Below are 13,653 nucleotides of genomic sequence, written 5' to 3'. Positions count from 1 at the left end.
CTTTTCGAGCCGGTTGGGGTTTTATAAAAAAAATTACAAATAAACAAAATAATATAAATATTTTCCGAATCCAGTTACTTGCAAACTTCAGTCACTTCGCACACATTCATTCAGCGCTTCTTTACCAAAGACAGCGCAAAAAGAACCCGCTCTTAAATAATCGAATTTCCGCTCGGTAATCCAATACTACAGTAAATTATAGAGAAAATTGTACGTTGCGAACATTTTCTAGAACATGTTCTCGGGAAAATAATGAAAATAAACAATCCTGTCATCTTGATAATTAAATTGCTACTGGCGCCACAAAGGTTGTTAGATGAAATATTCTTTAGTTAGTCCCAAATCATTAAATATACAGCCGCTTGCAATTAGTGCTGACGATTGAATGTCTCTTAGATTGAGTGAGCTTCATTTGATTTATTCAAGAGGAAAATTGATGGACACTTGATGTTACCGGTGTTCGATGTCAATCAATTGGGAAATTTGCTCTAATTTAAAGCCTACATTCAATTTGAAATCGCAAAACTATGCCCAGAAGTTTAATTAAAATTACTCATTTCAATTTGCGTGTGTGACCAAAAATGTACTTAAATGGTTTCGAAAAGCTTGACTTATATGTATGGTCTTAAAATAATCTCAACATAATGTGTTACTCAATTATAATCAATAATTGCATTTACTTATTTTCTAAGAGCAAATATCGTTGATCTAACTTGTTTTTTGACTAGATAGTTGATTTTTATCTTCTTTGCGATGGAAACGGTATAGCATTGGAGGCACTTTGCGCGATGTGAGTTTTCTCTAAAATAGAAGTTCAATAGTTTTCCACCGAAAAGGCTCCCTAGTAAGCACAGGTCAAATATCGTCAGTAAAGTCTCAACTGCCTCTCTTTAATTAAGGAGAAAATTGTTTGAATCTTCTTAATATCGTTTAGAGATCTAGATTTGAATGAAATTGCTTCATTTCTGTGCTAGTAAATTTAAAGAAATGTAAACTAGTCAGATAGAACGTGTGCTGTGACTCTGTTAGTAAAATTTTGATAGAGTGAAGTAGGTATTTATTAATAAAAAAATCGATATAACTACAGCCAGTTACATATCAATGATATTTGTTTGGCTGAGTAAAAATGATCATTCGACAAAGTCGTATCCCTGTAGCGACCGAGATCGTGCTTGGAAAACAAAAAACGCAATCTCTTGATTAACTCTCGCAACAAACTTTTAACGACTACTGGGAAATAAATGTTCCCAAGAAAAGCTAAATAATGATACACTTACATTATAAAAATTCAACTGTTACGAAAGCTCCCAACTTCGAAAAAGCGTGGGTTTTAAACGTGGGTTGAAAGATTCAAAAAATACTCACCTCAGGTGAATAACAGTACATTTTATTTTATAGACATTGAACTTTGATAACGTTTGTTGCAATGTAATACTAACATTATACAAAAACCCATTTACATCAATATTTTGGGTAAACAAGTACAGTAAATAAATACCTACTAATCAGAAACAGGCCACATTTGCTGGTTCTTTTTTCTAAAGAAAATTCAAAGTGACATAAAGTTTCTAGAATCGGAAGAAGCACTTCAGATGGAAATTTGACCACGTTGACTTCAAACAAAAAGCCTGTATTCTAGAAATATTGTCAAAGCCAGGACAGTATAATAATGGTACTTGAACCATTATTACTTGAATAGGAAAACCAAAATTAGTTTCAATTCATTTTCTGGTCTTAAGAGTTTCACTTGTAAGTAAATAATGAAATACAGATGCATTTGCAGTCAACATTTGGCCTCGAGGAATTTATCGTCACGTTGAAGTTTATTAGTATTGATCAAATTAGTGCATACGAGCGAAACATAGCTAATATGGGGAATTTAATACAAAAAACATTTTTACGTTTCAATAAAATTGTTGAACATTTTTGAAAAAGGGAAAGTGTCTCATAAAAAAGCAGTTGCTTAACGCAGTTTAGTTTCAAATATAGCCAATATACAGAAATTGCGTTATTTAAGGATGATTCCTCATCTCCTGAGCCAACAAGGGAGTTTGTTGGCAGTCGATATCCTTCGTCTAAAATATAAAGCCTAGGTAGCTTATATCGTGAATAATTGTCAGCCGTGCATAAAGCTATACAAATTTGCTTTAAAGCTAAAGCTTACCTCGAACTAGTTGACAATTTAATAATGTGCCGAGTTTTGTTTCATGAAATATGTTATGCAGACGTAATCTACATCGTTTTAGGTAGAACAATGCTGGAGATTTTAGCCAAATAGGTTTACTTGTTTCGCAAAAGGTTCTGGAAAGTCCGCGCATAATATCGACAAGCCGAGAGATGAGAATATTTGACTTTCAAATGCAAGCTCTCTAATTGAAGCTTTTCGCCATTATTGCAAGCCAGGATTATAATCACATTTTTAAGCCCATTGTAGCACGCTTAAAGTGGTTTAAACTGCACTGATGCCTGCAGGTAAAAAGGGCAGATGACATTAAAAATGGAAGCAAATCCAATTAAAAAACTAATATACCGATATCAATGATTTGCACTAAAAGACTGAAAGGAATACCTGCATTCAAACAATTAATTAGTTGAGTATGAACCGAGGATCTGAAGACAAAAAATAAGCTAAAATAAGACTGTGGAATTTGTTTTTAAACTAAATATGAAACTTGGCATTGTTTAGGATCTCTTTCCATGTTTCTGGAGTTTATTTGTGGATTAACAAAGATATGAAATAACATTTTAGTTTCGCCGTACAGAGTTAAACATTTCTTATATACAAATTTACCATTTTTGCTCGGTGTATAAATATTTTATGTCATGCTATACATTTTCATTTTAAAACTGGAAAATCAAGTTCAAAGCAAAAACCACAGGTGAAAACTGCAAACTGAAAGTTGAAGGCACAAAATGGCAAAAGATTCAGTTCAGTCAAAGTTGAGTAAGTACAGATTTATCTTTTATCAAAATTGCAAAGATTCCGGGAGCCGTTGAAGATATAAAATGATTAATGATCTCGTTGACATACAGTTTTGGGCTCCAAGAGTTGAAAAATTCAGAAAAAAAGGATTATCAATTCCGTATAGTGAAAATTGAATTATATTTCAGATTTCAGCTTGATAATTAATTAGTTATAAGTAATTAAAAAACATATAGATATATATTCATATAGCGAATTAGCCCCAATATTTGAACTCTATTTTAATAGAATAGCAAAGTTAGACAGTTGGCTAAATGGAAAGGAAAAAACTGTTTCGCTATAGTTAAGAATTAAGTTAATGATTAAGGATGTAAAATATTTTAACAGTTTACTAGCAATGAGAGATTGAATTGCCTCACTAGCGAATATTATTATTCCTGACATTGTGAGATTTCTCAAGTCAATCTAAATTTCCAAAAGCTAGAATATCTAATACTCAACAAAAAACCTCAGTTATCCTAAAAACCCTAAACTTATCAACGATCTTGTTGCTTATATCAAAAAGCTTAATTTTGGACAGCTCCTAACCTGTATATTCGTTCAACTATAAAGTAGCCTTTCATCATCCAACGGATTAAGATTAGTTTAATCAATGCGATAAGACGTAACAAAAACAGGGAAATTTCTACGCGATTCAATTGTAAAAATTTAATTTATAAAATAGGCGGGGTCTTTATATTTGTGGCTTATTTATTGTCAGTAGAAGGCGTTTTTTATTCGGAAATTTTCGTTAGAATAGAGACTATAACAGAGTCTTAGAAGATCAACGAACTTAATATTGAAGAAAATAGGCACAAAAGAAGAAACGATAGAGAATTTAATATCGAAAATGTAAAAACCCGTAAACAATTTAGAATGAAATCATAATTCCAGAAAGAAGGCAAATAAGACTAGAATTCTAAAATAGACTCGTCTTGGTTTTCATAATCATCTTTCTAGCTGAAAGGATGATTTATAAAATATCCCAAGTCGATATTCACAAAGTAGATGTTCCTTAGTGAGATCGGGAATTCCGAAGCATTACCAGCCAATTTGCTAAAAGCCTTTTTCTTTTACAACTGCAAATTTCTACCAAGAAGCTACTCGCATAGTTTATTCCAGTTTTCTAGCGAAGTTTGCCAATTAAAACCAGTCCTTCACGAAATTAATGATTTGTGGAATGCATATAAGTTGGCAATGGATATATTCATAATTAAATAAAGGCGTGCACAGACAAAAATTATAATTTATATGAACTTGATTGACTTATCTGATAAACGCAAACTTAACAAACCAGAAACCTGTATATCCCTTGATAATGGTAAAAATATTGTATGTTGAAGTGGCTATAAATCGGATTAAAAATTAATACTGAGCAAACAGGTGACTACTTAAGATATTTCGAATTCAGATAAATCTCAAAGTCATATAATGTCATCGGAAGATTAGCGAAAAGTATGCGAAATTTGATTTGTTCCCATTTAAAATTGGCCATCGAATGAGCGGACTGATATGAAACTTTGAACTGCTGCTAATTATTATTATCAAAATCACACGTTCTAAAGCAGACTTTATATCCGGCAGGAACAAGTTGAAACGCTCGGTTTTAAGATTTATTTTTCTCTTTATATTTCTCTGCTTCCCCTTGAGCTAAAAAGATTGGTGATTTGCGCACAGATAGATGTTAGCAGGTTTCTCTTGTAAGCCATAAAACGAAAATCCTTCAGGGTATAAGTTTCAATTCGCCGGCTTTCTAGTTGATAACTCGATACACTAAAGAACCGAAAATCAACTGGAAACAACCACAATACCTGTGGGAATTCTTTGTACAAGACAATCAATTGGATCAGACAAGAAAACGCGACTACTACTTTTCCATCTGAATTGTTCTGGGATGGAAATAACTCGATCAATTCGTTGTTACATGACAAAATGGGGCTTTGCACTATCTAGAGAAAGTAATATAACAAACTCTAATGCTTTTCGATCGTTTAGAATAAAGAAAAGGAAATTTACTTTGACATCTGCGTTCAGATCTCCAGCCTTTTTAGACACTTCATGTAATTTCAACGTTTTTTTTTTTCTGTAATATACTGAACACTTAAATAAAAACGCCGTTGACGACAGCCGTAACAATGAAATTATCCAGAATGAGTTTCCTTAAGTAGAATTGGTGTAATTTCGCTCGCAATACGGTTGGTTTCAAATCTATTAGCCATTGGATTTTAATATCGATGAGGTTTTCGAGCGTTTACGGTAGTATTTAGGCAATTATATGTATTATTGAATAATAATTTCAATGTAATACAAATATCGTGGTAATAGCAATCAGTTCAAGCAATCTTGAATCAAAACTTTTTAAAATAAATATTTAGGAGCTTGTTTACCCGATTAATGATAAACTATAAAAAAGTTGCACCTTAAGCTGCACCTTAATTTTTAAAGTTATATCAATTTATACTGTATTTGATTATTTAACTAAAATCGAGAGAACGTTCGGTAGAACTTATTTTGGCCACAGAATAATTTTCAGTCAGTGGCATTAGTTTCTTCTTTAATAAAATGTTTAGCTATATTCAGAATTCCATGCAAAAAAACATGATGCTAAAACAGGTTTTACAGTTCAAGTTTCTAATTAGACATGGAATGAAATACATGTAAACATACACACTAGGCATACGAGCAAATTTATTATTTCTATATTTTGCTTGTTGGAGTGAATTTTGTAAAAAAAGGGACATGCATTTGAGTGCTATATGGACGAAATAGGCAATCATTTTACTGATTCGATTATAACATTTTCAGTATTTTAGCACGAAATATTATTTTGTGCCACACTTTAGGAATTTCTAATTTTTCAATTATTTTACTTGAATTTATAATGATTAAATTACTGCTATTCGCCAAAAATATCAAGATAACTGTTGATACATTATATTGTGGGAACCTGTATTTTTACTTCCGAATAATTTTATATGGCATTGTTCCTTGAGAACATGCAAAACTTTGTTAGAAAGTCAAGTCCATCAATTTTCAGTGTCCGAATTATAATTGAATAGAAACTGATTCAAAAGACAATTAAACATATTTCTATATCGAATTATGGTTTCCCTATATCTAATTGTGCAATACAGATTTTTTCAGGAGTGTGAAAGGGGAAACAAATCGTTTCTTTCGCAAAAAACTTCTCAAAACCAAAATTCATCTGAAAAGTTATGCCATAAATATAAAAAGCAGTTGGAAAACATAATTGGTTTATCGAATAACAAGGCGAATATGGCAAAACAACGAATCGCGTTCGCTTACTATACTTTAATTTGCAGAAAGGCTTAGATTGTATTTAAAATCCCAACGATTTCAACGATTGATTTTCGAATATTGCCCTGTAAATCCATAATCATAAAAATTGTTCTGTCATAGAATGTTTCGTTAAAACGTACTATTCAGATACATAACTAATTGGTCATTACAATTGACAATTAAACCCTAAATACCGTTTCTTTCGGAACTATCAGAGCAGGCAAAAGATGATACGATAAAAGTACAAATTGGGCGAGGTGTAATCTCTGGCTACCTTAGGCTAAGTTTTGAGCCTATTAGCCTCATCAGGTTCTAGGAGTGTTACTATCAGGCTCAATCAAGCTAAAGGCAGCTAATGTTTGCTCTTATATTAGAACAGTTCTTACTAGAAGCAATTAATCAAGCAAGAAATATTTAAATTTTGTTCATTTATTTTTAGGTAGGTACTCATTTTACTATTTTTCTGCAAAACAACTGAATTGCAACTGGTTTTAGCATGAATTAGCAGAGTACAATAATTTAACAGACTCGTAACAGATTCAAACTTCTGATTTATAATGTTGCTCATTGTCTCAAGTGGCCTGATGTAAGGTTTAAGATGCGTCAGAGCCAAAATGATTAATAAAATTACTTTATTATCTGAATATTCTCCAGGACCGTCGTCACTAGATCGAAGATTAGAAAGGAGTACATTTAATCCCTTAGATTGTATCGCGTTATACTTGAAAATAAATAGGTCATGTAGAGTGGAAGCTTACTAATATATTTTCGTGTACCAAAAAACTATATTAATAAATCAAATTTCACTTACCGGCAGAGCAGGTCGTTGTCGAAATTTTTAGCCCTGGTGTCGACTATTACCAGGTCATGCGACTTGGCCTGATACTCGTCTAAAGCTCCAATATTTGTATTACTTGTGGTAATTTCAAAACCCAATTTATCTGCCGCTTTTGATAATGAATCGCACACTGGATCCGGATGGGCAAATACGAGGAGTAACTAAATGCAAACACAGTTTCAATATTAGTTATAAACGTTTTGTAAAAGTGCATTATGGGTTGGTTTAAACTGCGAGTTAAAATGCACTGATAAATCTTGAACAATTATAATTTGTTTAAAGAACATTTCACATTTATCAATTAGTTATTGGCAAACAATGGGACTGGTAGATGTTTAAATATTTAAAATATTGCCAGCTTAATTCAAGTTTTTACTTTTGTAATCAATTTTAGTCGTCTTAAATTCAAAAAAATCAGCAGCAATTCAAATGATACATAAAGTACACTAATAATTCACATGAGAACAAAGTTTACAGCAAACAGGAGTGTTCGCTCAATTGAAACAAAATATTAATGAAAATATAATTTTTTAATGAAACATTTCGAAGGGTGGTTTTACGTAATTTATACATGTGCTAGATTATTAGATATAATAAGCTAGATTGATAGTGTCGTGACGCTATTGGAACAGTCACTTGTTAAACACGTTTTATATGTTATAGAGCAACATAGTTTATTACGAAATTTGTTATTTTTTGATTAAACTGAATTACAAGACGCAATAATAATACATTAATCCAACCAAACGAAACAGCCGAGTATATTGGCGAGAGCAAAGTTGACAGAAAATGTCTAAATCTTCGTCAAAAGCTTGCTGAATCATAAATAAATGTTCGTTTTATGTCCACGATACTTCGTAAGATAAACTGGCTGAAATATGTCTTAAATCACATTATGAACATGCCCACAATAATCTGGTGCTGCTCAGCAATTATTTTAAGTCTTTATCCATATTCCTTCACATATATATATTAAATCCCTGCCTCCATTCACGTTTATTCACTAAAAATTGCTGAAAATCTGTAAACACCTGGGATATATGAGAAAACATTTTGCACGCTGTTGGTAGAAATATTTAATAAATTTAAAAGCTAGTCATTTCCACGATTCATTCATATCCTTGTGTGCTTTTCATACTTTGTATTGGTTTCATACTTTGTTAGTGCATCGTTGTTGGGCATTTTGATTGTATTGCAGCCGCCATAAAATTAATTTATACGGAAAATGTTGCAAAACATTGATTTTTAACCATTTGATATACAGAGTATTAATTTAAAATCTTCCATTGGCTATACATGACGAAAAAAACAGGTAAAAAATTCCCCGAAACCGTTTCTATCAAAGTGGAGAACCAAAGTGATGCTAGAGGTAAACCACCCGACCAACCCTCTAGCCTTCATCCACTACAACCCTAAAATTTTAATCACTGAATTTTTTAAAATTATTTGCTAATCCATAATCGAGTTTGGTCCGCAATTTCTGATAAATATTAGCGAAAGTTTATTCTGTTATTGCAAAATTAACTCAGACTGAGTTCTAAAAACAACAGATTTGTGTCCCCACAGGAAAAAATTAAGTGGCGTTAGATCTGCAGATTTTGGCGGCTACTGAATAGGGAATCGCCTTATAATCCATTTATTTGTTAAATAACATTCAACGATTAATGAAAATAAGTACATAATGAGAACAGGAGCTGCCCTGTTGAAAATGTCGTAAATTCTTGGTTGAATATAGATTTGTGCAGATTGCTCACCTAAAATGCGGCGGTTTTGTTTATTTTTCTATTAAATTTCCTGCGCGAGTCATTGAAAGAGAGCTTATGAAGGATTGGGAGTTAAGAGAGATGAAGTTAGAAACTTCAGCTTGGGCTCGCCCTTCAAGTAGTCTTAGCGCGTTTCTTTTGCTTTTAGCAAAGGAACCACTTTCTTGAAATTTGGGAAGTAGCTGTCGCATGTACATTATTTTCCTCATATCTTATATCTCTTTCATTAAAAGTGTCAGTTATTCTAAAAAACAGCGATTCTCATGAGCATTAATAACTATAATTTCTACTCAGTTCAGCTGAAACGTGCTTGTACGTTTGTTCGGGGTTTCACTTGCTAGTTGCTGCCAAAATAACGTTTAAATGCCGCCAAAAAAATAATAAGTTGCAATATTTTTCATCTAATAAGCCAGTAACTACTTGCTCACGTAACGTTATCTGATACAATAGTAAAGCATTTGAAACGCTTGCCATATACTCGTAAAATTTTGTAATTTTATAATTGGGGTGGCGTATATGAATCGGGTTCCCACTATTTATTACAGAAACAGTTTTATTATAAGTTTTCTTATAGTCATCTGGTACTTTATAAAACCTTTACTCACATTTTTTACCAAAGCATTGACTTCACCACCTTCCCAATGGCGCGCAAAACATTGTTTACCTATTGGTTTTATTAGTTCACCTAATGCGAATTTTAATTTTGCAATATGCTCGCAATTACTCGTAAATTCGGTTTTTGTAAATTTGTTCTGTTAAATAAACTATAAATGCAAATGAGCTGAAACATCTATGAAATGGTTTTGTGCATTTTTTTAAGACCCTTAGTGCTTTTAACACAAAAGGTATGTTCTTCTTACCTTTAAATGATGCTTAGGTGTAGGTGATATCAGTCCATATTTTGTTTCATTTGGCCCTCTCTGCAACAAAATATAAACCTTATATTAATTAATTAAATAATTATTTAAAATCGGAACTTATTTCCAATAATCCCAGTTCTATCAGACATTTTGGGGAAAGAAATATGAATATGGGACATTTTATCAACATTGGAAAATTCTTGCCTTTGGTATTTTTACACGAACTTTCCGCTTTTTTCTAATTTTTTCGCAAATATTTTGATCCGTGTGGGTTGCGTCTGCGTTGTCAGTCCAAATCCCCATAATTTTGAAGTCTATTCTTTATATGTAAAACAACTTTTTGAAAACAATGCACATTCATCAAAGAAAATGATAGTTTGGAAAACCAAATACGCTTGAAAAAGAAACGGCAAAATTCTAACGAATTAATTTCTTGAAACGCGTGTCATTGTCATTCGCAAAAATGTGAATTTGCCAATTTTTTGCTACGTTCCTAGAAAACATTTCAACCGTACACAAAAAAATTCAACTCTAAAACCGACTAGTCCTAAAGTTATTTTAGTGAAATGAAAAATCAGCAAACATTTTTTAACAGAGCATTTTATAAGTATACCTGATCACTAACAACAATAAAATAATCGTTCATGTTGGTCATTTACCTACTTAAGTTTAAACAATTCCTTTTGAAAGTGACTAACATTTGAAAATTGCAAATTGACTAGATAACTGTTTTTTCGGGAAAAAAAAGCTAAAATGAGTACTGGTGTAACATGTATTTTTCGAAATTAGCAAATATAAACATTTGAAAGCACACCCGATCAATCATAATCAATTACACTATCCTATAAATCCATTTAAGTAGCCGGTATTATTCTACATAACAAAATCAAAGCATTTTTGCGTCCGAAATATTCGAAGAGAGAGTTATTCTTATCAGAGGCCATTGTGTTATAATCTGATGATAAAATTTCCTTTTCAAAACGACTTCTTTGTCAAAACGGTAAATAAAGGTATATATAAAGGGATATCGACCGAGGCAGTTTGATGATAATTCTGTAAGTGTGAAAGAAGAACACAAAGAAAAAATGTATATTAATGGTATAAAGTTTATGTTCAATAACTCTAGCGATTAATTTCTGGCATTTTAATAAACTAAATTGTTCGTTTAATCTAAATGCAACAAAACTGTCACACTATTCATGGGTTTTAAAAATTTGAATAAAGGATTTAAGGACTTTTTGTCCATCAAAAACTATAGGAGAACCAAATCGAGTTTTGCCAGTATTTACTTTCATTATATTTATAATAAATAACGAATAATTTATAATAATAAACGACTTATATTAAAATGAACAGAAAAACTGTTACGTTATTATAGAGAAGCGCCATAATAAATGTATTAAGTTTTTGGGTAATCCAACTAGGGACAATATAAGTCTCAATTTTAATGTTAAATGTTAAGAAGCAACTCAAAACTTGTAACAGTAAAACCGTCCATTTTACTATAATGTTTTTGCAATGTATATAAATTTGCACTTAAAATTAAGTAAAAAAACTAAGTAACTTTCTATTGAGACAAGCTATTCGAAAAAAATTAGCAAAGTTACGTATTTTGAAATTGATCCCAAGAGAGATAAATTCGATTAAAATCGTGACAAAAGAAAAATCCTAATTTCTTATCCATAAGTCAGATACAAATTTAAAAAGTTTCCAGTTTCAATTAGTTAGTACACCAAATAACGCCTCGAATTATTTATTAAATGTTAAGTTTTTGCTTGAAAGAAACAGGTCGAAACTCAATAGGCTTTTTAAGTGGTATCTAATTTAATTATTGTCCGATAAAGAGTCCGATATTAGAGTTGATTATGATTTTATATTTGCTCTGGATTATAAATTATAGCATGTGTAAATTACATTCGAAATAGTAAAACCAATTTATGGAAGAAAATACAGAATATTGCTCCACATGATTTTAAAGTCATTCTTATTGTTCACTTCATCAAACATTGTAGGTATCTGTAAGTAAACATTGCTTTTCGGCTTGTTTATGAAAATTTTAAAGATGTCAGAAAATATTCTAGCAACACACCGATTCCAACTATATTGGTGGTGAAAAGCTATTTCTGAGTGATACTTTTGTCTGTTGATTTAAATTTTATGAACCTCAACTCTTCAAGTTTCAATGGTTAATATTTATTTACCTTGGACACTTTCAATATTGAAGAAGATACTGTTGAGTGAAGCCTCCTGGAGAAAACCGTACTATTTGGATCAATTTCGAATTGTATCGTACGCCTTTGATATCGTGCTTCACGAAGTTCGGTCGGAAACTCCGGAGATTTGCTCCGCTTAGTTGGATCAGATTTTTTCGACCCGAAACAAAACCATCCGCAATTCGAACTCGAACTTTCGTCAGTTTCGTACAAAGGGGTTGAAACACCGAAATTATCCTTATTCAAAAGAATCGGGCTTCCGCAATGTTCGCAATTGGACATTTTAATTAAAAATTACGTACGCATACCTTGCGTTGTCTACCGACTAACTGTCTATTTTCCAGTTCAATAAAAAAATATAGATTTGCTGCTTATCTAACAGATAAAGGAGACGAGATGATTAAATACGTAGCGGGTTTGATAAACTTTGTCAACATTGGTTATTACGCTTTTCAGGTTATAAATATGCGAATATTGTAAGATAATTACTAGCGTAACAAATCCTTGGATTTCGTTACCTGCAATTATAATAAAGTAAATTATGTTGTAAACCAATATTTTCTTGTGTGATTTCAGTGAATTATTTTCTGCTGCTATTTTAATGCTCTTCAATGTGGGCACCCCATCAGCTAAGAACACTAGACAAAGTTAATATTGCAACATCACTCGTTCATAAGTTTAATGACACCAGTATATAAAGTTTTACGGAATCTTGTGATGTCATCAAGGGAAAACTTATCCACATATTACTACCTAACTGTTCAAAATGTTATAGATGTTGTTGACATTAGATTAAACAGCTACATAATAACCTTGATCTTGCCTTTACCTACCTAATCCATGAAATGTCGCAAAATAATTACGTTACACACACATGTTTCCATCCGATTTTTTGATAAATTGAAATCTTTGATTTTGAATTTTATCAATCGTGGACATATATGTGTTTTTGCGGCAACTAACTATCCTAGGAATAAAACAAATTGCACATAAAAACAAAATAACATTTTCCCACTTCAAATAATCAGATTTGCTTCAAGGGTAATAGACACTTTTGGACAAAACACACCTCATACAGCCCAACCCAAACCACTTTGATTTGTATACAAACATTCCAGTAAAGGAATCGCGCAAAATAATTAGACCGTTGATCAAATGGAAATTGTCTTGTGGGTAAAACGTTAAGCCCGCGATGGGATATGAAGAAACAATAAGAATTATTTCTAAATGAAACTGATCTTTTTCTTAGATTGACTGGCGATTCAAAGATCGAGCATCACATTAAAATTTGAAAAATGTCTCAGATCGGAATCGTTGAGACTATGTCAAGTTTTTGACCTAAGAATTATATAATATTATCTTTTAGTTGTAGCCAAACTTTTGCCTCTAGAAAACCTGATCAATATTTTAAAATACCTTAATGTGGGGAATTCGAGCTGAATAACGTGTTTATTTAAAAAGTTAACGAAAGGATCAAACATCGAACGCAAATCGTATACAGTGCAACTTCGCTAATTCCACACAAAAAACACTCAGTGCTTCGGTCATTCTAGTCTATTACTAGGACATTTTTAAATTTTTACTTCTGTAGTTCGGACACCTTTTATTATATGTGAAATATGCATTTTGTATATTTTATATAATTTCTGATAAGAAAAGTTATAGTTGAGGAAGCGTTATACAATTGGTTTCCACATTAGCGCCATAAGTCCTAATA

The 13,653-nt window shown here is 31.8% G+C and overlaps 1 protein-coding gene across 11 annotated transcripts in view; it reads right to left on the bottom strand.

Annotated features, from left to right (window-relative positions):
* Window positions 1–13,653, bottom strand: part of LOC109545167 (high affinity cAMP-specific and IBMX-insensitive 3',5'-cyclic phosphodiesterase 8) — a 104,547-nt gene that overhangs the window by 25,273 nt on the left and 65,621 nt on the right. For 9 of the 11 annotated variants that reach the window (XM_019915697.2, XM_019915702.2, XM_019915700.2 and 6 more), the window contains 2 exons: window positions 9,724–9,783; window positions 7,074–7,261 (listed from right to left, as the gene is read on the bottom strand). In XM_019915697.2, the coding sequence (XP_019771256.1) occupies window positions 7,074–7,261; window positions 9,724–9,783 (248 nt within the window). Of the gene's footprint in view, window positions 1–7,073; window positions 7,262–9,723; window positions 9,784–9,927; window positions 10,174–11,924; window positions 12,282–13,653 lie in introns of those variants that run through there. The other 2 variants (XM_019915696.2, XM_048667299.1) reach the window with 2 other exon arrangements.

This window comes from Dendroctonus ponderosae, unplaced genomic scaffold (assembly GCF_020466585.1).
Source record: "Dendroctonus ponderosae isolate FM_Combo_2020 unplaced genomic scaffold, Dpon_F_20191213v2 Dpon_F_20191213_6, whole genome shotgun sequence".
Taxonomy (NCBI): Eukaryota; Metazoa; Arthropoda; class Insecta; order Coleoptera; family Curculionidae; genus Dendroctonus; species Dendroctonus ponderosae.
Note: the sequence above shows the minus strand (reverse complement) of the source record. Positions and strands in the feature narration are given on the sequence as shown.